Raw genomic sequence first — 24,950 nt, 5'->3', positions numbered from 1 at the left:
CGTGTGCTCTTCCGATCTGTAATATTTTATAAAAGACCAATGAATTTAATTCTCTTCGTTTCCAAACTTTTACACTTCTTTTTTTCCTTCTATCGCCATTTTATTTCTTTAATTCCTTTTTCTTTTAATCATTGTAAAAAACATGTTTCAACATATCTGTTGATTACAAAAGATATTGTTAGCAGTATTATATTTTTTTAATAATATTTTACTGATATCTGAAAGAAAAAAGTAAGACGAGAAATGAAAGTTATCGACTTAACAGGTCTTTTTTTAGATAGGACATGAGATATATGTAAGAGATATATAAAAGTAATGAAATATTTAATATGATATTTGTATTTGCGTGCGTGCGTGCGTTCATGTGTGTTATGTTTCAGGAATAGTGAACAAATGGCGCGCGCGAGGCGCGCGCTCTGTTTTGTTCTAGTAAATAAAAAGGTAAAAATATTACGATTTTATTAGCAGCGCATAGCAAAATTAAAACAAAGAAGTGTTTTCCGAGAGTTCACTTTTAGTTTCTTCTAGCACATAACTTTAATTAGCTTCTTGTTTCTGTTCGGAATTATAATTCGCGAAAATAAATTGCAAGTTGTAGTTAGTAATTGGACGATATCCATACATGAAACCATTCGTAAATTTGTAAATGTATTCGATATAGACTTTAGAATTAGTAATAATAATGAGATCGCAAGCAGAAACTCACCGATAGCGGCCACGGACTCTTCTCGCATGGCATAGCCAAGACTGTGACCGCAGCCTTAACCGCGCCAGGTCTGAACGGATAGTTAATGGCTTCCTGGTAAGCGTCGGTCAACTTGAAAGTGCCAAGCTCCAGTTGCAGTCTTTGCTCCAGGTATTTCAGCTGCTTCTCGGAATTGCCCTTCTTGGCCTCCTGTGGACATTCAAGTATCTCGCGTATTGAAAAAGTTCTCGAAAAGAACGAATATCTCGCGCGTTTTTTCTTTCTATTTTATATAATTTTGCAAAACCACAAAGAAGCTAATTACCTCGAGAGAAAGAATAGGCTCTGTTGACTTCTCGAATTTCATATTCTTCACATCGCCTTCGATGTTAGTGTTGCCGTTGGTGGTGTAGTGTTGTGGCCACTTCATGTGCTCGGCGAAACCGATTAAGCCGATGTGAACGTCCCTATTGAGATTTAATCAATATGAAAAGTAAGAAATATGCAATATGAAGTTTGCATCGCGATATGAATCCATACAGCTTATTCTGTTGTTACAAACGTCTTCTAAATATATCTTTAATTTGATTAATCTCTGATCTGCATATACTTGTGGAAATATTTCGATATTTTTATAATTACAAAAATAATGGTTACATACGTTACGCCGTGCTGTTTCAGTTCCTCTCTTAGATCAGTTATCAATGTCGGGATCAGATCTTTGAAAACTTTCTCATTTTCCTCAACTTGTTCGACTGCTATGACAATGTCGGCTTGATTCTTCGGGGCTTTGACGCTGAAGGTATCGCCAATGTCAATTGTCTTATCGCCAACTTTGCAGTTTGCTAAAATATTATGATACACATTAAAATATTAACCTTCTAAAAATCAGTGTCCGCATTGTAATTTTAAATCTCGCATTTATTCTTAAAACTGCCGTTTTATGCAAGTCTACAACCGACATAAAAAACATTTAATATTCCTATATCGCCGTACGTCATAAATAAGTTTATTTCCAACAAGAGATTTTGGTTTATCTTGCATTATAATACTGTATTAACGTCGTGTTCGATTCTATTCTTTGTAAAGTAGTACAAGTCAACAATTTAACTTACTGCAAGTGGATGGAATGCTTATTCCGAAAACACGCTTATAATAGCAAGTAGCGTAATAAGCGGTGGCGAGCAAGCAAGGAGCTTGCGGATTTCCGTTAGCCGCAGCGTCGCAAGCGTCTCGGTAATGAGTCGGATTAACGTAGTTGAAGCAGTTTCTAAAACATCACGGAGAAACATCATTTCCAAGTTGCCTCCAAGTTAACTCTAAGTCTAATAAAATGGTTACGACAATTATATTGTTTCGAGATATTCGTGGAATATCGCACTCAAATGTGTAATACGTAGGACGTTTCTAGGAATAAGATTTCAAAGTATGGATTACACCACAAGTGCTGTCTTGTTTGCTGAGACGACAAATGTACTTTATCTTATCGTCTTCTTATAAAGTTTTATTTGTTAAATCTCTCAAATGTTTAAAGAGAGAACTGAGCAAATGCACACTGAAGCGATGCCCATTTGAACTTTTCATCCCGAAACAGTTGAATTTGCGACATCATATTTTCTCTATGCAATCCGAACAATTTGGTTTAATCGTATCTTTATAAAGAGCGAATGTACTTACTTCAACGTAGACTTCTGGCCGGAGAAGTAGTCTGTGCAGACTGGATTACGTTGCTTCGTCTTGTGATCGATCGCGTTCACAGCCGCGCAATCGGGCTTCAGTTTGTATCCGTTAGCAAATTCAGTCTCGCTCTCGGTAATCTGTTTCAATTGCGAGAAAGGTGCTTTTAGAGATCACTGCAAGCACTGCAAATCCCTGCCGTCTTACGACGGTAAGATCCTTTCGTTGCAAAAACGCTCTCATCGTATTTATTTTTACTTTCGTAAGTAGAACATTCAATTTTATTCTCGTAGACAGAAGATGAAATTTTGCATACTGAAATATGACGTTCTTCATCTTTTTCACTTAAGGACACGCATATATATATACACACATATATTATATATATATATATATAAGTATATATAAGTATATATACATAGAAACGTTGGCCGTTCCAGTTTTCCCGCGTAAACTACGGACTTAGAAATATCTATCTCGCAACGAAAGAATGCTGATCTCCCTGGGAATTCGTGATCCCTTTGGGAAAGAATGCCGCTCCACGTAGATATTTGTCTATTGATCGAAGCGAAAACTTTTGAATAAAAGCAAAAGTATACAAAGAACATGATTTATAGTCTTGCGATATTACCACAAGGCTTTATGAATAGAAGCGCGACGCCCGAGAAAATGAGGGACGAGCTTCCGAGAGAGCAGAAAACAGATTATATTAAATATTTATAACGTGTGTACATTTTTCATTTCGCTTCCAGCATAATTAAGCTACCAATTCCGACTTTTCTTATTAATAGAATTAACTGAAGAAGGAGATAATATTTTTTACTTAATATTATTCCGCGGTAGGTATGCAAAGAAGCCACGCTTTCCTTTAATCGATCATATAATTAAAAAATAATTTATGAAATATCCGTTAACTTAAATCCTTTTACGAAATATTGTTGTGACGGTACATACCGACTTCTACCTCTGGTATTCAGCGCGAGAAGCTATTTATTTAATGGTAAAATAAGCTACACTCACCTTTCCGGACGGCAACGTGTAGTCGTCGTAATACTCGTTGTTGCCATCACCGAGAAGACCGCGTAATTTTCCGTGATAAAAGCCGGACACGCGGACCGTGCAAAGCATAGGATGTTTATAACTGCACAGGACGTGCACGCCGTAGTCGGACTTGACGTTCATAGTCGACTTGACGAGGAACGCGTGCAGATTCTTCGTGTGAGCTGGGAAATCGGCCGGCTTGTTGTTCACCAGGACCTGAAATAAAAAAAAAGGGAGACGCGCGAATGTAGTCGGGTGCGAAAACGTTGGGAGCGACGGAATCCGGGTCGAGAGAGGGTTTTTTGTGAAAAGAAACGTGAAACGCAAAAAAGAGAAGCGTGCGGAAATTGCGGAAAGCGGGGCGCGAGGTCGACGCGATTTCACGCTCGCGGCGACGGATGTCCGCGGAACGGGAGATGAACAACGGCGCGATTTTTATTCCTTCCTCGCTCAGTCCGTCTACAAGAGAAGCGACGCGAGGATAATAGAGTTTGACTTGTCAGCAAAGTTTGGAGCTCCCTTAGTAAACTTACAGAGTTACAGTTCAATACGGGATTGCATTATAAGACACGTACACGGAATACCGTATGAGAGCGATCTGGTGGTTTTCACCCACTCTCACCTACCCGCCCTTTCTCCCTCTCTCCCAACCCATTTGCCCCGTTCTCAATTCATGTCACATACGCCACCGACGTAACTTGCCGCCGCTATGGGAAATTGGTTAAGAGATAAGAGAAATAAACTTACGTTGCCATTGTTCTTCAGTGTGATGCTCTCTTTAGGCTCCGTAACGGTCACGCTAACGAGATTTCCTTTGTTAAAGTTGGCGACGACGGAGAAATTGCCGTCCTGCATGTCCTGGGCCAATATGTAAGTGCAATCGCCGGGCATACTGAGATGATTGCCGTCGAATGTAAAGATATGCCCACCGTCGACGACTATGCCGAATTTGCTGAAGGGAGGTATAATGTCGGAATACTGCAGAGTTGGCCTGTTTGAAAAACAAAAAAAAAAAGAATTAACATTGGTTAACATTAATATTACTGATTCTTGCAACGAATGCGTTTATCTTGAATTTTGATAAATACGAAATTGCAGTTTACAGGAAAGTACTGATATGTAATAAATAAAACTAGAAAGTCAGGTATATAAAGTGAAAAAAAAAGAAACCTGTAGGTGTAGTAGAGATCCGAGGGCGATGGTAATTCGTTATTGCGTAACAAATTGATGATAGACATTTTTACCGAGGTGATCACTGGCAATTTCGATAACGTTGCAAACTCAACGGGGAGATTAGCGTCGAACAATTCGTTTATCAGTTCGTCCAAGGAGCCTTTGTCCACAAGGTAGGTGAGAGACACAATGGCGTCGACCGCAAGATTATAGATCTTCCTGATCTCGCTGGTATTATCGACCTGCGCAAGACGAGTGCATTTTATTATTTCAGCAACTTCGCTATTTTAGCAATTTCGGGCCGTTTGAAGAGTACTGAAGAGTACCGTATCTGAAATGGCGAAGTGTGACGCAAGGCGGGTAGGAAAACTTACTTTCTCCTGTTTGACGTGCTTCATGATGTATTCATAAGCAGCAGAGAAGAACTGTCGAAGTTCCTCAGTCGGTAGCATGGCCTTTATGACCTCGCTGAGTTCGTGAATGGAGGCCAATACGGTTTCCGGAATTCTAAGGTTCACAAGGTCCTGATACTGCTCCTTGGCCATGTCGAAGACCGGTAACGCTTTCATTTGATTCTTCAACAAGACGGCGAACTCCTCGACGTCTTTCCTGATTTGAGCGACGGCTTTGAACACGATCTTGGCAACGTCCTGAGCGAGCTCCGAAGCCAAGGCCGCTAATTCCTTCAGCTCCTTCTGATGTTCATTAATCAGGGTGAGTATCGTCTTGAGATAGGCCATAGATACGTTGGCGACGCTATCGATGAAATTGATGTACGCATGGGCTATCTTGTTGTAGGATTCTTTAAGTTGAGGATAAACCGTATTCCATGCCTCTTCGATCTTATGGACTACCTCAACGTACTCTTTTTGAAGTTCGTTTAATCGCACGGTTATTTGCTTCATAGTATCCGCTACGGCCGTGATAACAGCTCCGAAGTATTTGTTCCTGAAAGAATACGATCGATATGTACACGCGCGACAATTCAATGAGACCCACGAATAATCGAATATAAATTTTACTTTATAAGGATATACATATGTATAATTACTATATGTATATATTGTGATAAACGTGTAATTTTATATACAGATATGTTACAAATATCTTTATTATTACCATTCATACATTTTTATAAAATTGTATGAATGTTAAGTATGACGTGAAATCGAAAGAAAAGACATAATTATTAAGTTCTTACAAGGTAGTCTGTATGTCTTTGATGGTCTGATCAGCATGGAGCTCATTTTTCAGCTTGTTCAGTTCGGCCTCGTAATACTCCAAGAGCGGCTTGATGTTCGGTTGGGCCTTCTTCAAATGTTCCACAAGATCTTTCAATTCTTGTTCTACTTCGTTGACGATCTCGTTGGTGACGTCCTTAAACTGTTTCAGCAGCTCGATGCCATGGCTTCGATAACGTTCCTAAATTTTATCAGTAAAATTAGTAAAGCGAAATTACTTCCGTCATATCGCATCGACGAAAATGTACTCACGACCGTGTAGACAACGTTGTCCTTGTTGTAGCCGAAGTCAGGTTTCAGGAATTTCTCTTCATCAAGGTGGATCAAAGCGTGGAACAAATCCTTTTTCGTTCCATCCTTGAAAGCGTCGGCATGAATCTCGGCCAGTTGTCCGAGCACAACACGTCCGTTGACGACAAGCTTCGTGTTGGGATTATCTGAGGGAAAACATCGAAAGATCAATTCGCATATTTATAATATAAAATATGACCAATGATTTTTTGTCATACATGATTAAATATAATAATAATAATTTTGCAGTCATATCAGGGTGTAATGATGACGATGATGATAATAATAATAATAATAATTTCGCAATTATATCAGGGTATAATATAAATTATAATGATACATATCATTAAAGCAAAAAGTATATAAAATATCTCCCTTCCCTCCGAGAATAAAATATTTAATTCAGAATAAATTTTACCTTTCAGGTATTCCGAATAAGTGAAGCTGTTCCAATCATGCGCTTCGAAGCTAGATACGATAGGTTTGTTACCCACAATCGCGACTTCCGTATCAAACTTCTGCAGATTTTTCGTAAATTGCATTTTTGTGTCGACTCTAAGGAGCTCCTTGTTAGGCGAGGTCATAATAAGATATACTTCCGTGGGATCCGCAGCGAACAGAACGCCCACGCTCTTCGGCTTCTGATGCACGTCCGTGTACGACAGCATGCTGCCGAAACCGAATTTGGTATCCGAGATCGCCAAGTGCGATTTCAGATCGACTTTAAGTTGTTGCCCACGGCTGTTCACTTCGATCAGGCTGGTGATATTGTGACCCTTCTCGATATTCTGTCGGTTCAATTTTGCCACCACGTTGATCTTCTGCGTTTTCTTGGCAAAAACATCGATATCCACGTTCGCGTCAAGCAGGTGTTCGCCGCCGTAGTGAATTTTACCTTTCACTGCCATATCCTGATTGAGAGAAATATACACGTTCGATGTGTGATTTGAAAACCAAATAACAAACTATTTAACTGGCAATTGGTCCAAAATTGCGAGAATGCGATAAAAATGAAAAACAAGCTGAACATGTAAACGTAAATCGACAGAGAATGTATTATATTGCCCTTTTTATAGCCGAGTGGCTCGATGAAACTCGACGTTCTCGCTAGATTGCGAGAAAATCGACAATAAAGGCTTTGCCGAGGTGCGTTTTCTGTCTCTCTCTCTCTCTCTTTTTCTCTCGTTTTATATAAAAGCTTTGACCTTATTCGCGCAAAAATTGGAAGCAAATTGGAAATGCTTTTTTAGTTAAATTTTTGTTTAACATCGAACGTCATTCAATGTAATTTCTACGTATAAATTTAAAAATCTCGGACGTCATTCGATGTAATTTCTATGTATAGATTTAGATGCCTCTTTGTGAAAATATATCCGGCGACGTACCTTTGGCTGAGACGGATATATGAATTTGACTTCTCCGCTGACAGATCCGCTGTTCTTCTCGATATTAATGTCACCGGTGGCGGCTAGACCAGTCTTATCGGATGGCTTGTTCTTCCTGTCCAAATAAACGGAAACATCGACCTTGAATGCTCCGGTTTGCTTTGTCTTCGGCAAGTCGAATGTACCAATGACAGCGAGTTCACGATTAGGTAAAGTCAGAATGGCAGCTGAAACAAATATAAAAATTTTTAATTTTTCACCGCAACGATTAATCTTGAAGTTGGAACATGCGCGTAATTGCGCGACAATATTTATCGCTTCGATTAATAAAGATTACTAATAGCCAAGCGGAGTTTTCTTACCGCTTTCCTTAGGATGAATGTAGACTTTGTAGGCATACTGGGACTTATCCTTCGACGAGTGTAAGTACAAGTTGGCAGAGTGATCGAGTTTGGATTCTTTGACTTCGGTGCTCGTTTTCAATCCAAATTCAGCTGGCACGTTGAATTTCTTTAAGTCTACTTCTACCGTTAATTCATGATTCAAGTAATTCTTGTCTGTGAAACAAACGAAAATATGAATTACGGAAATTGTCGTGCGAAAAATCGGAAGGGCATCGATCCATTTTTTTTTTCGACTTTACGTTCCTGATATTTAGCTACAGCAATTAACAATAACAAAAATTTTTACTAGATCTAAAGTTATGAAATTATTATCAAATAAAATTAGGTGATTGAAACCATTAGACCAATTAAAAGAGTCCAGTGACATTTCAGAGATAAAATCGACAATTATGGTAAAATTATAAGAGAACGATGAGTATTGTATATTTTACAAAGTACAGTCGGGCAATTGTAAAAGGATAACATATTAACGCTCCTCATTGGAAACTCGTTACGTTCGCTCCATTTACATGCAGGCAGCTTTTTTGCACGATGTTAATCGCGGAAATTTTATTTCCGTAAATTCTCGAGGCCCGGCAGGCCACAGCCGCCAAATTGATCCCGAGGGAGGGAAGGGTAGGGGAGTGAGAAAAAAAATAAAACGAAGTAAACTTTATCGCGCTACACGTCATCGCGGTGCTAGAAAGGATTAAGACGCGTGTACGTCAGCGGAGCACACGCCCTTGCGGCGTGACGTCATTCCGCACCGCCGGGCAACTTCTTTTTTTTTCCTTGTGTATCGCCCCGTGTATAACTCCGCCACCACCCGCCACCACCCGGCAGTGGTCACGCCTGTCCTCTCGCATCGCGATCTTCGCGACGCGATCTCATCAAGGGTGGGAAAAAAAAAGACGGAAAAAAACGAGAAAAGGAGAGAAAAGAAGGGGGGAAAAAAAGAATGAATTGTGCACTCGAGTTAATGCGGCGGCACGCTGCCGTCGCTTGCAACCGCTCTCCACCACTTCCTCCACCACCACCACCACCGTCACCACCACCAACCGCAACGTCGTCGCGTATAGGGATGCAATTCCCGAGCTCTATTAATAACTGAGGCGAGGCACGAATTAGGCGCAGATCACGCGAGAATAGAACGTCTATCGACCGAGATCCGCGGTAGGCCCTGCGAATAAGGGGTAGAAATACAGCAAGGCATGTATCCTTCCCTACGAAATTCCATCGTACATAAGTGTGCACGTGCGTATGTACGTGCGTGCGTACGTACGTACGTACGTACCTATACGTACGGGGATTGCGACGTGTTGCGCACTCATGCGAAACACGCACGCGGCAGACGGGTTATATGGCGAGGACGATACGATACTTCCACGCGTTGTCGGTGGACGGTCCAGTCACTGTCGGGAGGTTTCTCTAATTATTCAGAATGGGGTGGATCCGCGTGTACGGATGGAGGCCGCGATAAGGATGATTTCCTGGGAGACGCCGGGGAACGATATCGTTCGGTGTCTCTTGCGCGACTTGGGAGAGTTTATTATTATCACACGGTCTCCGTGTATCCTCTCTTTTGCATTTTTACGAATTCAGGCGAACTCGTTGCGACGAAGCGTGTCTTAATAAAGGATCGGCCCGGCACGCAAAGCGAGGTGGCGTATTTCCACAGGAGCGCCTTCTTTATTTATGAAAGGCTTTTTATTACGGGCATATTGCTGAACTCAACGTTGTAATTTTCGTTTCATCGAGATTAAACGGGAGCACACGCTAATAGTAAATTATTAATATATTATATTTGCACTTGACAACGTTATTGTAGTAGCATTATTATAATGCTATTATTATTATAGCATTATAATAATAACACATTGTTACTTTCATCAACCATAAATTTTCTATAGCTATCTCTGTTTGAGACCGTCAACGAAAAAGAAATAACAAAAAGGAGAATTTGAGAGAAAAAAATATAAGTATATTGCAAAATGTAAATCTGCAGTAAAAACAAATAAAAAAAAAAGAGATTGAATTTAAAGAGATTGACATATTTGATTGCAAACAGTCTAAATCTAATCTTATTTGGCAAACACGATTTTAGAGATAATATATATGCGAGCTGCCTGACTTACGACGATTACAATCCTCTTTCCAAGGGAAATAATCAGCCTAGCATGAAATTTGACTTACTGTCGGTGTCGTAGCTCGATTGAAGCTTGAAATGAGCGCAATCCTTGCTCTGCTCGCAGTAGCTGTTGAAAACGAGGACCTCTTTGTTCGAGAGCTTCAGCTCGCCCACGATAGCCGCCGGATCGAACTTGGCGTTCAGGACGATTACCACGCCGGATTCGCCATCCTTCTCGCGAGTCAATTGCTGGCGAGTATACTTGAAGGAGGAGCTTCTTGTGTCCTCACCTATCTTGAGATTGCCGCTTCCCTCGATGGTGATTTTACCCGCCTCGTCGCGTTTCTTGTAGTTTGTGCTACGAGTAAATCATAAGCTTGCCTTAAATATAATACATTCGTTTACCTTTCTTTGGCGCATCGCATCGTCTCTTTATTCTATTTTAAATTTTATTTTAAATTTCAATATTTCCTGAGCCCTCTTTGTGAAATTGTATTTACAGGGGAAAATATACCTCCGGGGTATATATATAGAATAAACTGGTACTTTTGAATATCCCAAGGACTAAATTGCGATCAAAATTGCGCGCGACGCGTTCTCGTTTTTTTTTACCGTTCTTTTATTCGAATATATCAATATTTTTATTAGGTGATGAGAATAAATGTTTGTAATGCTTTTTATAACGCCACACGATCGATAATACTCTACATTTTCGACTAAACCGCTTAACCTCTTTTTATACATTTTACGATTCGATCGAGGTGATTTCGATAGGACGCGAATAAAAAGGACTGGCAGTCGGAATGTATTCTCGGAAACCACTTGAATTAATTTTAGCGGGTGAATCGATGAAATTACATAGCGGGGTGAACGGAGATACGACTTCTGTCGTATCTCTGATCTCCTTTAAAAACGACCTCGCGGCCTCTCGTTAATTACTTGAAGACATCTTTTATTCCTTGTTTTGTCGTCGCGTGGACGATCGATTCTTGCGCGTACGCGCAAGAGATGTATATATCCGTATCGCCGTCAGAAAACACCGTTTAAAATTACTGCTGCGGGAATATCGACCTTAGCAGAAGCGACGGAATCGCTAATGGGAATTAGGATTGTCAAGAGAGCGAATTGTACAGTTCTTGTGTTCTAAAGACGGCCTCGTCTTCGCGCGCTTGTATAAATTGTTTTCTCGTCCGAGTCGTCATTAGATTATTAACGTCCATTATTAACGCCCATTATTAACGTTAAGATACTCACGTAGGATCATATTGTTTCGGATTGTTACACGAATTGATCGCAGCACGCACGTTTTGTCGTTTTCTACGTACGAAACGTTATACACGTACCTTCCAGTCACGATGTTTTTGCCGTCGCTGGTGACGGTGATGATTATCCGCCTGCCGGTCTTGACGGCGGGTTTGTTGGCGATTTCGGCGTGAATCTTACGGTGCTTGATCGTATTGCTGTCCAAATTAATGTTAATCACGAAATTGTCGATGCTCTCCAGATTGACGTGCGCGTCGGCATTGGCGAAGCCTTTCGGCGTCTCGACCTTCCATTCGCCTGAAAACGAATTCGTTAAGCTCGCGTATCATCTAGAAGTACGTATGTATAAGCCGACGGTTTTACTTTTATAAATAAGAGAATATGCATATATCGTACATTATATTCCATGGAAATAAGAGTATAAAACGGACTTAACAAGGATATCCTTGAATTCGATGAAAATTTACCTGTGTATTCTTGATCGCCAAGTTTGTTGATTTTCGAGAACAATTCGGTTTTTCCCGCCGGGCAAGTCATAATTATGTGCATCATCGGAGAGATGATGCCGCCTTGAATTTCGCTCTTGAGCGTGTACTTCACATTGTCTAGGGTCAAGGCTGCGTCGGTTTTCCTCACATGCCCGTCCTTTTCTCTCTTAAAAGATAAATAGAGGAAAAATTAGATGCGCGTGATAGATAGACAGTGTCATCCTGCGGCAATCTCGTCGGGCACCGTAAACTTTATTTCGTCTTTAAACAGCACGCTGCTTACGTCACCAGCGGTAAACTATTATAAATGACGCAACGTGGAGAGTATCACGGGGGAGCAATATCTGACCGGAATAATTTCCGAGATATTTGCACACGATCCAGTTAGCTACGATCGTAATCAGTGAGACGCGGAGGATCTCAGTTTAAATCTTAGGAAAAGTTTAAATCTTAAGAATTTTCTAGATACAAAGAATAATTAACAGCATTGTATAAAAAAACGGTACCTCGTGCTTGAGTTCAAGGTCGATATTATGCAGCTTCTCGTATGGGGTGGTGGCCTTGGCCTTTACGTCAATGTGCGTCAAATCGTGATTATATGTGACAGGGTTGAGCGCAAGGGTTATCTCCTTCTGGTCGTACTTGACGTTCGTGTTGGTGGTAATCGTCACCTTGTCGCCGTCAGGTTCGTACTTGAATTGATCGTGGAAACTGATAGGCGGAGTCTTGAGGATGGCCAGATCGAGTTGCAGGTCGCTCTCGTAAGGATGCTCGCCGTCGCTAATTCCAGAGCTCTTGAAGGCGCCCTTGATCTTGACAGATTTGTCGTCGTTGTAAGTGAGCACCGTCGATCCCTTGAGATCAACAATACCGGCCGTTTCGGGTTGGATCAGCAGATCGTGGTCGAAGTCGAGCTTGACGTTACGCAACTTCTCCGACGGCAATATCAGCTCCGTGTTACCTTTGATCTTACAGGGCGTGTCAACGTCATTGCCGGGAACGTAGTTTCCAGAACTCTGCGAACGATAACACAGATTTACGCACCTACAGTTTTTTAGACACTCAGTTTTTTAGACACTCAGTTTTATAGACACTCGCCGTGCCCGTATCCATGACAGGAGAGGTATGAAAAAAGTTATTACGCTTACCTTCAGTTGGAGATTCTTGCCATAGGAAGAGGCACACGTGTAAGACAGTTCGCCGTTATTATTTTCGGTCTCTTCATATTGCAGATTGAACGGTTGCGGCATACGCGATCCCGACAGATTCAAGTCGAACCCTTGCACTTCCTTGTGGCTGTCGGTGTCGACAAGATTCTTGAACTTCAAATCGAATTGTCCGTTGTTACCGTTTAAGTCGATGGCCTTCAGTTGAAGCTTACCCTGTCCTGTGTATGTTTTCCAATCGAAGTCCGTGACATCTTCAACGTACGTGAGTTTTTGCGATTTGCCACCTTTAGATTCGTGGTCTTCTAATTCGGCAGTTAAGTGAACGGTATACTTATTATTGCTATTCTTCTTGGACGTGTGCTTCAAGTTACTAGTCAAGTAACGGCCGTTTGGCAGTGTGACATCCGTTTCGATTTCCAGCTCGCCATCGTGGATGGGGCCATTCAACTTGCCCTTGCCATTCAGCTCGAGCTTGTATGTCATTATCTCGAGCACGTTCTTCGAGTCTATGGCATTTTTCTTTATATCGTTCATGGTGGATAGTTTAATGCGTTTTTTCGGGTCTTTCTCCGCGTCGAATAGAAGCTCAAAGTCGCCGTTATGTTGCGTGCCGGTCACCGTCAAGTCGCCGGTTCCCTGGATCTTCCGATTGATCTTCGGCAAGTTAATGTTGAGCTGCACTTTACCTTTGCCGTTCTGCATCGACATTTGTCCCGTGGCGTCCAAATAATTCTTCACGTGCAACTTCAAATTGCCTTGAGGATTCGCGCCTTGTTTCTGCAGCTTCAGATCGAAATCGACATATTGGACGTCGTTGACATTGACTTTCACTTCTGAATGGACATTATTGGGATGCTCGACATTCAAACTGGCAATAACTTTGGCCTTTTTATTGTCCAACTTCAGGTCGCTGTCCACCGCAAAGTTTATGTTTTTGTTATTCTTGTCGAAATTATACGTGACCAATGCATCGGCCTCATATTTACCCCCCGGTACGAGCTCGAGCTTGTTCTCGTACTTGCTCTTGTGCGGATCAATAACCGTACGCTTGGACTCGAATTTGATGCTGTTCTGCAAAAGCTCGCCTTTGAATTCGACCTCGTAATCACCTGGTTTAACCTTGTTTTGCTCGGCGGATAGCTTTGAGCCCAACTTGAATTTATCATAAGCGACTTCGACCTCGCTATTGATAGAATTAGGTTTAACCTTGCCGGTGAGCTCCAATTTCAACTTCGCGGCGGGATATGAGATCTTGGTAGAACCACCCACGACGAAGTTCAACCCGTCCTGATTCGGTTTAGCGATTGCGTGATGTTCGAGGCTGAAACGGTTTATCTTGGAATCCTGATCCGGACCGTGAATAAAGATCAGATTGTACTTGTACGAATACGGTTCTCTCTGGAGCTCGGACTGGATGTTGAATCCGATATTCGGGTCCTTCGACGGCAATGCCGAAAGGTTGATGGAGTAGTACTTATCCTCCTTTTTCTTCGCTTGCAACTTGAGAGCGACAGATTCCTCGCCGTAATTCACCTTCATGTCCAAACCTGCGGCCTCTTTCGCAGAGTTAACGTAACCGTCGAAACCGATGATCTTCTGACCGCTCGCGACGAGAGCCACTTTGTCGAATATGTATTTTTTGCCGCCATCGTGATCGGCCACTTCAACGCTACCTTGTACCTCGTACTGCTGACCGCCTTTGGACGGTTTCAAACCGGATTTGGTGGCCGCCAATTTCTCGATGTGCTCTGGTACTCTGTACTCTAAGATGGGCTTGTACTTGGAACCGTCGGCCAAGAGACCGACGCGCCCGTAGTACTCCTGATTATCATTGTGCATGGTGATCATAAGTGAGCGCTCCTGTTGTTCTTCTTTTATTACCGCTTCGATGGAGGCTTTCTTGAAGGGAGAATCGAAAGCTAGTTTGGCGTGCTTGTTGGGCTCGACAGCGACTTCTCCGGTGAGAGACACGCGTCTCTTGGTTTTACTGTTTGGTGTCTCTAGCAAGATCTCAAACGATCTAGATTTGGGTGACTTATCGTGATAGATTTTCAGATGGATAGTGGATAAATCGATGTTGTCGTTAGTAAGACTGAATTTCGATGGACCGTTCAGGGGAAAGAATGCTCTTTTCTGCACCGATTCCATGCCGTCGTAAGGGAATTCTACGTGGCCGCAAATTGTTATACCCACAATACTGGATAGCTGTTCGAAGCAGTCTTTATATACCTTACCCTTGCCGAATTTTGCAGGTTTGTACGTATCTCCAGAACTCATGAGGATCTCGCTACTAAGGCTTATTATTTCCTCTTTTTTCTTCGGCGCGCCAACGACTATGTCGATACCTTTTCCGTCCAATAGTTTTATCTTGAAATCGGTCGCCGTGTCAGTGTGCAACGTACTGACGAGTTTCATACCCGATTCCACATCGAATCCTTTAACGACCATGCTGCCAGCAACACGAATGGAGGCAGCCGGCTCTAAGCCGAAGTGTACATCGGCGTTATCCGGGTTGCTTAGGATAGCCGGAATATCTATCTTACCGTATGTTTTTATGTGCACCACGCTGGTACCGATCACGCTGACAGAGAGGGCCGTACCGAGATTCGTCGGATAGACGATCTCCTCGTCGAGGAACTGCATGCGATTCTGCAGATTGTAATCGAACTTCTTTATCTTGTTGATCTCACCCTCAAGGTTGTCGAACAGCTTGTCGATGATGTGTTCCGGCGTGAACTCCGCGGGATTACCGTCGTAAGTCAGATAGGCCAGTTCGACGCCAAACAGCTTGACGGACAGATCGAAGTCGAGCTGCTGGTCTACTTCGTTGTTCCTTAATTTCACACCCTTGGCGAATTTGTCGAGTTCTCCCTGCTTAACTTCACGCTTGCCACGCAGCTTGCTGACCTTCTCTTTGATGTATTCAGCGATATGCGTTCCTCTGTCTACTCCCTTATCTATCAAGTCGTCCACTTCGTGTTGCGTCAAGCGACCCTTGGGACCGAAGTAATGTTCGATCAATCTATCGAGATTCTCGATACGCGTGTTGAGCTCTAAGAAGTTGAAGGATCTTCCGAACACCTCGGTGGTCAAGTTTAGATTGACGGAGCGTGGCACGAAGCTATTCTGACTATAAATGACGTTACTTTCCGCGGAGGAACCGACTCCAATACCACCTACATTATACGACAATTCATTATTGAACGAAAATTTGCGGAAGTCCTCTGGGAATTTGGTTCGTGATTTGATCTGTCCAAGATGCCTCTTCGCCTCGGCTTTACTCGGATCAGCAGACGCTCGCAGATTACGCAAATGACTCTGAATGAAAGAGCCGACTTGATTAACCGTTTCCTTGTCTAAAGTCTCCTTGAGACTGCTGGCGACATGTTGACAGGGACAAGCGACCAAAGACAGATAAGACTTGATCCTGATCTCGCTGTCCTCTTCGCGATCGCCCAGAACCTTCAGAAGGATATTTTTCCACTTCATGGTGCAGCGATTAGGCAAAGTCTCGACCGCGGCAACTCTTACTCGGTTGCGGACGTTCTTGTCCTCGGCAATACCGGCCAATTTCTGCAGAGTGGCATCGTCAAGATATTTGGTGTTACCTAGCGCCTTTAAAGCCGAGACTATGAGATTTTCCTGTTCCCTGGTCTTTGCTTTCCCATTGCCAACCTTCTCGCGGATCTTGTGGATGGCCTGCTTGACTTCGGCTATGTTCTCGCAAGTGTGCTCCTGGCAGTACTTACCGATCACTTGACCGATTCCGAGGTAGCCCAGACGCGGTACGTTTGGCTGATCAAGAAGCGAAGTGACGGCAGTCACTGACGGTAAGTTAACGTGATCGACGAGAGCGAGACTCGCGTAGAACACGAGCGCCTGGACGCCGGTAAGCTCGTGACTCTTTAATAAGTCCACGACCACCTCCGCAGCTTCGCCGCTTCCGGTGCGGAAGAGGGCGTCCAGGAAAATCTTCTTGTCCAGGACCTTGTCGAAACCGTTGCCGGCTTTAACTTTCTGGTAAATTGCGAGAATGTCGTTCTTGCTGCTGAGACGAAGGACTCTGAGGAGCTGTGCAAACTTTTCCGCCGCGTCATGTTTCACGCCGTCATGCTCTTCGGCGCTCACTGCCTTCAAAGCCGTGGCGATACTGTCGGCCGACGATTTGACAACGGGATGCGGCGCTTCGAAGATCAGGGATCTCGGCTGGGAAACTGGGGCGTTCGGGTTGTCACCCTTCTCGCCCTTCAGCGTCAGAGTGGTCTGCACGATTGTCTTAGCGCCAATGTCTCCGTTGCTCCAGGGTTTCAATTTGTACGTTTCGACCGAGGTCGCTTTGTTCAGGATACCACGCTTGAAACGTTGCTCGATCTTTTGGTGCGATGACAGCAACGGGGCCGCTTGGATGTCCGATTTCGCGTCGTAGATCGCGGACACAGGACCATTTCTGATGCTCTCACGATGGGAGCAGCGAATCAGATCCCTCTCCTTGTGGATAACTAACGAATCGCCATCTTTGTGAAAACTGAAGTCAGTCGGACAACCGCCGAGTACGTCGACCTAAGAATATATAACAGAAAACAGTGCGTTGATATACATAGTTTTTTATTGGAACTTTAATACATGAATTAATAAAGGAGAATCAAGACAAGTTATACCTCATGATGAGTTGTAGAGCCAGATTCTTGTATGACGGCTGATTGGAATAAGGACGCGACCGCTCTTTTGATGTTGAGAGACGCCTGCGAGTCACCGGGTTCGGTACAGACTTCCGTATCGATATGGCCATCGTGATAGTTGAATTGTAGCGCATACTTTTCAACATCTGACAGCAATATTGGCTAAAAAATACATATATTTTGCAACTTATAAATGCGAAAAAAGAAGAATGTATAAAAGTATTTATATCACGAAACTATAGACTATATATAATAATTCAACGTTTGTAAATGACAGTAAATTTTATGTGCACCTAGTAATTGAACACAAATCATATAAACTATCGTGAATTAATTCCCGTTGAGAGCATTCAATTAAAAGTTTTTATTACGAAGAGTTATTTAAGCGGAATTATATTAGAAGTTCTTTAATATTTTTGAAATAGATCGTAACCACACCTTCGGGCTTCATATTTCTCTATTTCTACTTCCTTCTTTGTATATTTATTTTTTACAATATTTATAGCACAGATATTTTAGGAATACGCGATATAGACAAAAAAATACTTACGGCTCCATTGATTGATACGCCCTTCAATCGGAGCTGTCGAATACAATCAGGCTTTACCGACAATTCAACAGTACCCTCTAGTTTCAAGGTGGCATCACCCTGAGCATCGGGGACCGATGTTACAGACGTTCCTTCCAAATTGTATATATATGTATGTCCTTCTTGATAGGCTTTACCTCCGTGCACTGAATAAAATCACACAAGAGAATATATAAATTAAATCTATATATGAATGAAATCGATTGATTTATTTGTATCTTCTCAATTTATTCAATGAGACGTTTTACAAATAATAGCGAAAATTTTTTTTATGATTTATAAAGATATTATACTTACTTCCATGGCAGCCGACTGTACATTTATCTATAACAAAAGAAAAATTATATGTCACTTTTTCGTAATAACTTTAAAAATATACATTTCTCTCTTTTTCTCCCTCTCTCTCCTCTTTCTCTCTCTCTCTCTCTTCTTTCTCTGATATTATTTATATTAATTATTAAAGTAATACAAATTACACGATAGAAAAGATGGAAAACATTATTTCTTCCTTTTTTACACTGATCAGAAATGTGCTTGCGGAGAAATATAAAAAAGAAAATGATAAAAACATGACACAAAATGATAAAAACGCAAAATTTTAGATTATTTCAATTTTCGGATTTCATCAAAATACGAATTTAAGTGGGGGAGAAAAAAACAGACGGGCCATAATCTATTATGCTTGACGTACAGATTACGTCGAAAAAAATATATTTATGTATCAAGTGAACTCGGTGCTAGGGTCGAACGTCGATAACGTGCTGTTAATCGTGACTTTCTTGACCCTGGACCATGGAACTTCCATTTTTGTTCGATAGAGCGGTGTTGGTACCAGCGGACCAACAGATTTAATGGTGTGCCACAATAGTTTCACCCTTTAACATTTAAATTGATTCGAACGAAGCCGATGTGACTTTTGGAGCGGGAGCTATAAAAGGTAACATATCAATCAATTGCAGTACCTGTAGTAATTTGACATTTACGTTATGCTCTTTTTAGTCTGTCGAATCTTTCAATTCGTGCGAATTTTACGTTGTGCAAAAAGGCTATTTATCATTATTTATTATTATATTATACTCGACTTTTAAATACAAGTATATACGTATTTAACATTAAATATTTTTCAAATATTAAATCACATTAATCATTCATTTTATAATAACGTAATATAACGTAAAACGCATTAATTTTATATTAAGTATTGCATAGAATTATCAATCAGTACTTAATATTGATATTTGTTAGCGTTGCGAACTGGCTTTTATCTCTGATTTCACTTTATCTCGCTTTTTTATTCTGGAAAATAACACCGATGGCAAAATTCATAGGCGAGCACAAACAAGAAGACATGACATGACATAAATATAGTTGACTCAGTATACACGAAAAAGTATACGCATCTTTTACAGAATATTGATTATATAATTTTACTAAATAAGATAAACAGGTTGTATTCTATTGAGCTAATTGATGTGTCTTACTAACGATATAGTCTCCATACCAGCTTCCTTCGAGATAAAAGACAAGTTATTGGGTCAATAGTGTGAAGAAATAACGGATGTCATTAAGCGATCATGGCGGAAGTTTAAAGTTCACAAACTGTATCTATCGCGAAAATATTAATATCAATTTTATTAGACTCAGAAATTACATATCTATTTCGCAATGTATCGCAAAACCCTAGATATTTAAGCAATAAAAATTAATATCGTAAAATTTTAAAATATTTAAAAATATTATTTAGGTTTGTAGACAACTTTTTTTGCAAAGAGGAATTAATTATTTTTATTTATACTTATTTCAATATATATAATTGTTTATCTTATTCGCTATATTACATTTGTTCAAATATTTACAAAATTTGAGAGAGAGAGAGAGAGAGAGAGAGAGAGAGAGAGAGTAAAATAACAGCGACCGAATAAATAAAGAGAAAAAGAGATAGATGAGGTGCAACGAGAGAAAGGGAAGGCGTTCCTTCAATGGGGACAAAGGGATAACAAAGGGATAAAGAACGACGCGTGCGAAAAGAGGAGGAGGAGGTGAAGGAAAGTGGGAGTCTCGCGCGCGAGAATAGACCAAAAGAAGGATGAATCTATTCGGTGAAGATGTACATTGTTTCTCTACAACGACGCCGCGAACACCGACGATCAATCCCCATTCTCTAATCGTCGTCATTCTGACGGCAATCTACGTCGAAATATTCACGCGGCGATTCCTCTTTATTACTATCGAACCGTCGGAATTTAACGTTTTATCCGGCAACGTGCCGAGACATTCCTTTGAAATTGTATTAGCACTTTTATTTCTCTCAGTTGCTTCCTATCTTCCGCTCTTCTATATTATTTACCCTTTGACTCGGAATCGAGTTTTTCCGAGCAACAAACAAGATATTTATAGGAACAGCTGATCATTTTTAGATATAATCGATTAAACATTTCGCAAATTATTCTTTAGATAGGTAGACGGGTAAATATACTTTATATTTAGATTTTATTAGTGAAATTTTTATTTATTATTAGAGCTCCAAAAAGAAAAAAAATACTTTGAAAATTAAAGAAATAATATTTATCTAAATGTCCCTTCTTGAGGAAGCCAACTCAAAATTACACACGGAATGCGCAGAACACAATTCGTGGATCAAACTTCTAATTATGCTCTTTAAATGTTATTTCGTCGACTGAATAATACAACGCCGACAGATGTACACAATGTGAAATGTACCGGCGCGCTTAGGGAGAGAGACTCTCGCCGGGATTTTGCTGTAATCTAACAATTGCAACCATAATTTCTCTCGCGTTGCTTGCTCCCCGATGCGCGCTGCATGATTAGAGGTGCTCCGTTCTCGTTATATTATACTTAAACGTATGCATTATGCAAATTCGCGGCGAACGACAGAGAGTATCCACTTTCATATTTCATACTCAGGGGCGCTGTATCTTTCTCGCATTATTTCACGGCGCGTTTAAACGTCGATCCTTCTCCACGATGAACCCGCATTCTCTGCTCGTATTTTTAACCCGACAATCGCGCTTCCATTTCTCGCATACAGACGCGCCATTGTAATCATTTATCACGGAATTTAATGCGCCTTCAATGGCCGTTGAGTGACTCGATATAACGGGGAGATGTTACGGTTGAAGGGATATTTATATGAAAAAAAAAAAGTTGAACTCTCTCTCTCTCTCTCGCGGCATTGTTTCTATTTTCTAGCGAAAAAAAATACGGTGACCGCGTAACCGAGGCAATTGGAAAAAATGTATCGTATCACGCTGGCGGAAAAGCGACGATCGCAATCGAAGCTCGGCTCGATGCCATTTCACTTGAAAGAACCGCCGCGGAGAGAACCGGCGCGATTGTCCCGCAATCGTTTATACGCTCCCTTTACGTACTTTAAAACGCGGCGGTGAAAGAACGTTTGTTACGTCGCAACGGTCAGATCGGATCTATTTTACTGGGATGTAGGGACGTCAGATCAATTTACCAAATGTCCGGTCGAACACGGGGGACCTGTAATCGTTTCAATGATACGGACCTCGTTCCGAGCGCCGATACGCCATGCGCGAACTCTTTAACCACTATTTCGTTACTTCTACGAACGAAGCAAGAGAACTCCGAGACGTTCGCCACGGGTTCGAGTTCCGTTCCTCCGTTAGTTGCATCCATCATTACTTCAGAAATACGATTGCATATTCACGCCGTATAAACGATATTACGATTACTCAATCTTGCCTTTCGAGCTTATTTTCCCCGATAATTTACTCGCGTGCGAAAAAAAAGTGAAAGAAAACGTATTGACGCTTCCCGTGATTTTACGGTTAACGCGGGAATATAAATTCGAAAGTGAATGCCGGCGTGCCGGGAAGTCTAGCATTCAAGAGACATTTTACGAAAACAGGATCATAAATGATTCTCATATATCTCGTGTGATTGTTTTAGTGTACGTAATATATTAGTTTACGCTAATGCACGTGATTACTCGAGATTAGCTCGAACAACACCAAACAATCGAAGGAAGAAATATAGAGGCACGATAAAGTGTTATCAATGCTATAGCGATACATGGGGTAAAGGGGGTTTCTCATATCGAGTTTGAGAGCAAAAAACATAAAATCGGTTATTACGGAATAAGCAACATTTTATCGCCAGCTCCCTGCCGGATGGAATAATAATAATAATAACAATAATAATCTGTAACCAACCCGGTGGAACGTACATTCACTTTTATTCATGCGCGATACACGAATATATCTGAAAAATTAATGCGCTTGCCCTTTCGTTATTTGTTAAAATAAAAGCGCTCGCTAAAGAGAGTTTTCATTCATTCCATTCATTACTTATCTTGTGCAATTTTGCGGAAAATTGAAGAACTGATTTTCCGTATATCTACAACTACCTTCCGCAAAATTACTTCACTGGTCGTTACGTTTTGCTTGAAACATAATTCAATCTAAAACGTTCCTGTTTGTTAATGGAAGCCTCCGGCATTTCTCTTCCTCCTTTATCCCGGTAATGTAATCGAAAGAACAATTTTCTTTAATCTTCCTCCAGTAATAAGAAAGCATTAAACACGTTTCGCCGATAAAAACTTCCATACTTCATTCACAAACATAAAAGAAGCACGCGCGCGGAATTGTCGACTTTGATTGTTAATTAAGTTCTGGAGTAAAATGTAATTTAACCGGGGAATGAAAAATTATATGTCGATAACGCAAATAATATCACGTCAATGAATAAATTACTGCAGTTAAAGGTGATAAAAGGTGCGAGGATTTCGCTTTCAGAAGATAACGCTTTTTTTTTCTCGCGCTATTACGAGGGAGATTAAGATAAATCTAACATCATGTTAGATAAATACATCACGAAAGCTACATCAGAGATAAATTTTTATTAATCGTATTGGAATTATAACGAAGGAGCGCATAAAAAAGAAGCATATCGTTATCTGTAGTTCTTCGCGTTAATCGCCAATGGAACAATGGCGCAGATAAAGCGAATATCACGAATCTTTCGGGATCCTATAGTTCACGAAAATATCATCGATTTCGACATCCATTCGCGACGATAATCTCTATCCTTGACACAGCGAGTAACCTTATGATATTCAAACCTGACCGCGCCGAGCGCGTTGACCCTTTCTATCAACACTCGCGCATTAATCTTTAATTTGATAGAAAAAAATTAAGACTCATCGAAGTCATCCGGTCTTCTTGAGAGGTCCGCAAGGGAGAACGTGATTTAAATCTTCATATCCGAGTGTTGGGACGCAACTAGACGTAACTAGCGCCTTCAGGAATATCAATTTAATCATAACGCTATACGTGAAATACAGCTAAAATATTAATGCACATACAGAATACCAGAATTGATATCGGAAGAAAATCGCTCGAATAAATAATCGGAGAGAATAAAATCTCATATACTATTTGCCACTGAAATAATTACGCACTTGTAAATACTTGTATTGTAAATTGTGTTAAGTGTACTATGAAAATTTCTTTTATTCAATTCTTAATCAATTTAAATTAAATATTTAATTGTAACGTTAGGTTATCATCTATCTTGGAAATATCATCTATCTTTTTTTCTATTTAGCTTTTATCATCTATCTTGGAAATCCTTGGAAGTAAGGAATACTACTTATAGACGTATTGCTTTATAATTTGCATGTACAAGAATACGAAGTTTCTTACTTTTGTTTTCGAATGATGTTCAGCTCGACTTCCTGTTCTATATCGATAGAAGTTATGAAAGTTACGAAGTTGAAACTAAAAACTCTACATCCTTCTCAGTAGAACCTAAGAATATTTATGTACCGTCTTATACACGGGTCTTGCTCTACATTTACTTGGTTCTTCTCCGCAATACGTATTACATCTTTCAACCGAGGAAAGTTTTCTATTTGGGAAAAGGAATCGGATACTACCTCGGTCTTATAACTTTCATGCTTCTGTGATCATTGGAGAATAGAAAGAGGAGCGGACGCGCGGATGCACCAGCCGTTCAGCTCTCTGAAGGATAGGTCATGAAGTACTGGGGGTACTTTGCAGAGAAAGGGGATGAGCGACGAGGCGCATTTTCCGCTTTACTTACTGCCTGAGGCGTCGACCGCCAGGAAGAGGAGACAGGCGGCGAAGACGGCCGCCCTCGCGAGCCCCATGGCTTTCTCTCTCCCCGGGTACCGCAAACTACTTTAGCACTACTCTCGCACAATCAGCGGTGACACGATCGGCGGCCACGGGCGAACACGACAAAAGCGTCTGCGCTTTTCGTCGTGCGTGCTTTTATGCTCTCGCAGCTCCCCACCCGTGCTTTATAAATCTTTCCTATGCATGTTGGGCCACTCATATGTCCGCCCGGGACCGAGGGCTCCACCGCGACGCAAGAGATAAAAAGAGATCTCTTTACCCGCCCCACAAGAAAAGGCGAGTGTTGATCGGTGAAAGCGACTTATCAAAATTTTCCTAGCGTGATTAGATCCGAAACGAACGCCGTCTAGATGCACTTGTTTGACTTTGTTCCAAAAGATACGTTTTATCACGAGGAGGCTAGTTACAACTTAGCTACATCTATTTCCCGTCACTCCTCCTTTCTGCGATCTCATATCAAATACATACGAAGTGGACTATAGACTATATAATACACGGAAAGAATAATTTTGCTGGAAGGTCTAAAAATTTTGTTAGATATGAATCTGAAAATAATTTTATTGAAAACTTATTGTTAAGCATATAAATAATAAGCTGCAGTAAAACGATGAT

At 41.1% G+C, this 24,950-nt stretch overlaps 1 protein-coding gene across 1 annotated transcript in view; it reads right to left on the bottom strand.

Moving 5' to 3' along the window:
- LOC105452258 (apolipophorins) overlaps positions 1-24,475 on the bottom strand; it is a 26,020-nt gene extending 1,545 nt beyond the window's left edge. Inside the window, exons 1-23 of the mRNA XM_011693220.1 lie at positions 24,283-24,475; positions 18,490-18,516; positions 18,154-18,338; positions 17,583-17,765; positions 12,904-17,484; positions 12,262-12,771; positions 11,735-11,921; positions 11,348-11,564; positions 10,070-10,362; positions 7,856-8,050; positions 7,494-7,720; positions 6,527-7,019; positions 6,070-6,254; positions 5,778-5,998; positions 4,951-5,524; positions 4,574-4,818; positions 4,151-4,394; positions 3,383-3,619; positions 2,363-2,502; positions 1,801-1,955; positions 1,347-1,530; positions 1,011-1,152; positions 707-895 (exon numbers count right to left, since the gene is read on the bottom strand). Of these exons, the coding sequence (XP_011691522.1) occupies positions 707-895; positions 1,011-1,152; positions 1,347-1,530; positions 1,801-1,955; positions 2,363-2,502; positions 3,383-3,619; positions 4,151-4,394; positions 4,574-4,818; positions 4,951-5,524; positions 5,778-5,998; positions 6,070-6,254; positions 6,527-7,019; positions 7,494-7,720; positions 7,856-8,050; positions 10,070-10,362; positions 11,348-11,564; positions 11,735-11,921; positions 12,262-12,771; positions 12,904-17,484; positions 17,583-17,765; positions 18,154-18,338; positions 18,490-18,516; positions 24,283-24,349 (9,681 nt within the window). The 5' untranslated portion in view covers positions 24,350-24,475. The remainder of the gene's footprint in view (positions 1-706; positions 896-1,010; positions 1,153-1,346; positions 1,531-1,800; positions 1,956-2,362; positions 2,503-3,382; positions 3,620-4,150; positions 4,395-4,573; positions 4,819-4,950; positions 5,525-5,777; positions 5,999-6,069; positions 6,255-6,526; positions 7,020-7,493; positions 7,721-7,855; positions 8,051-10,069; positions 10,363-11,347; positions 11,565-11,734; positions 11,922-12,261; positions 12,772-12,903; positions 17,485-17,582; positions 17,766-18,153; positions 18,339-18,489; positions 18,517-24,282) is intronic.
- Positions 24,476-24,950: the final 475 nt, after the last annotated feature.

The sequence above is a fragment of the Wasmannia auropunctata genome, unplaced genomic scaffold (assembly GCF_000956235.1).
Source record: "Wasmannia auropunctata unplaced genomic scaffold, wasmannia.A_1.0 LD336035.1, whole genome shotgun sequence".
Lineage (NCBI taxonomy): Eukaryota > Metazoa > Arthropoda > Insecta > Hymenoptera > Formicidae > Wasmannia > Wasmannia auropunctata.
This window is presented reverse-complemented; position numbering and strand designations above follow the sequence as displayed.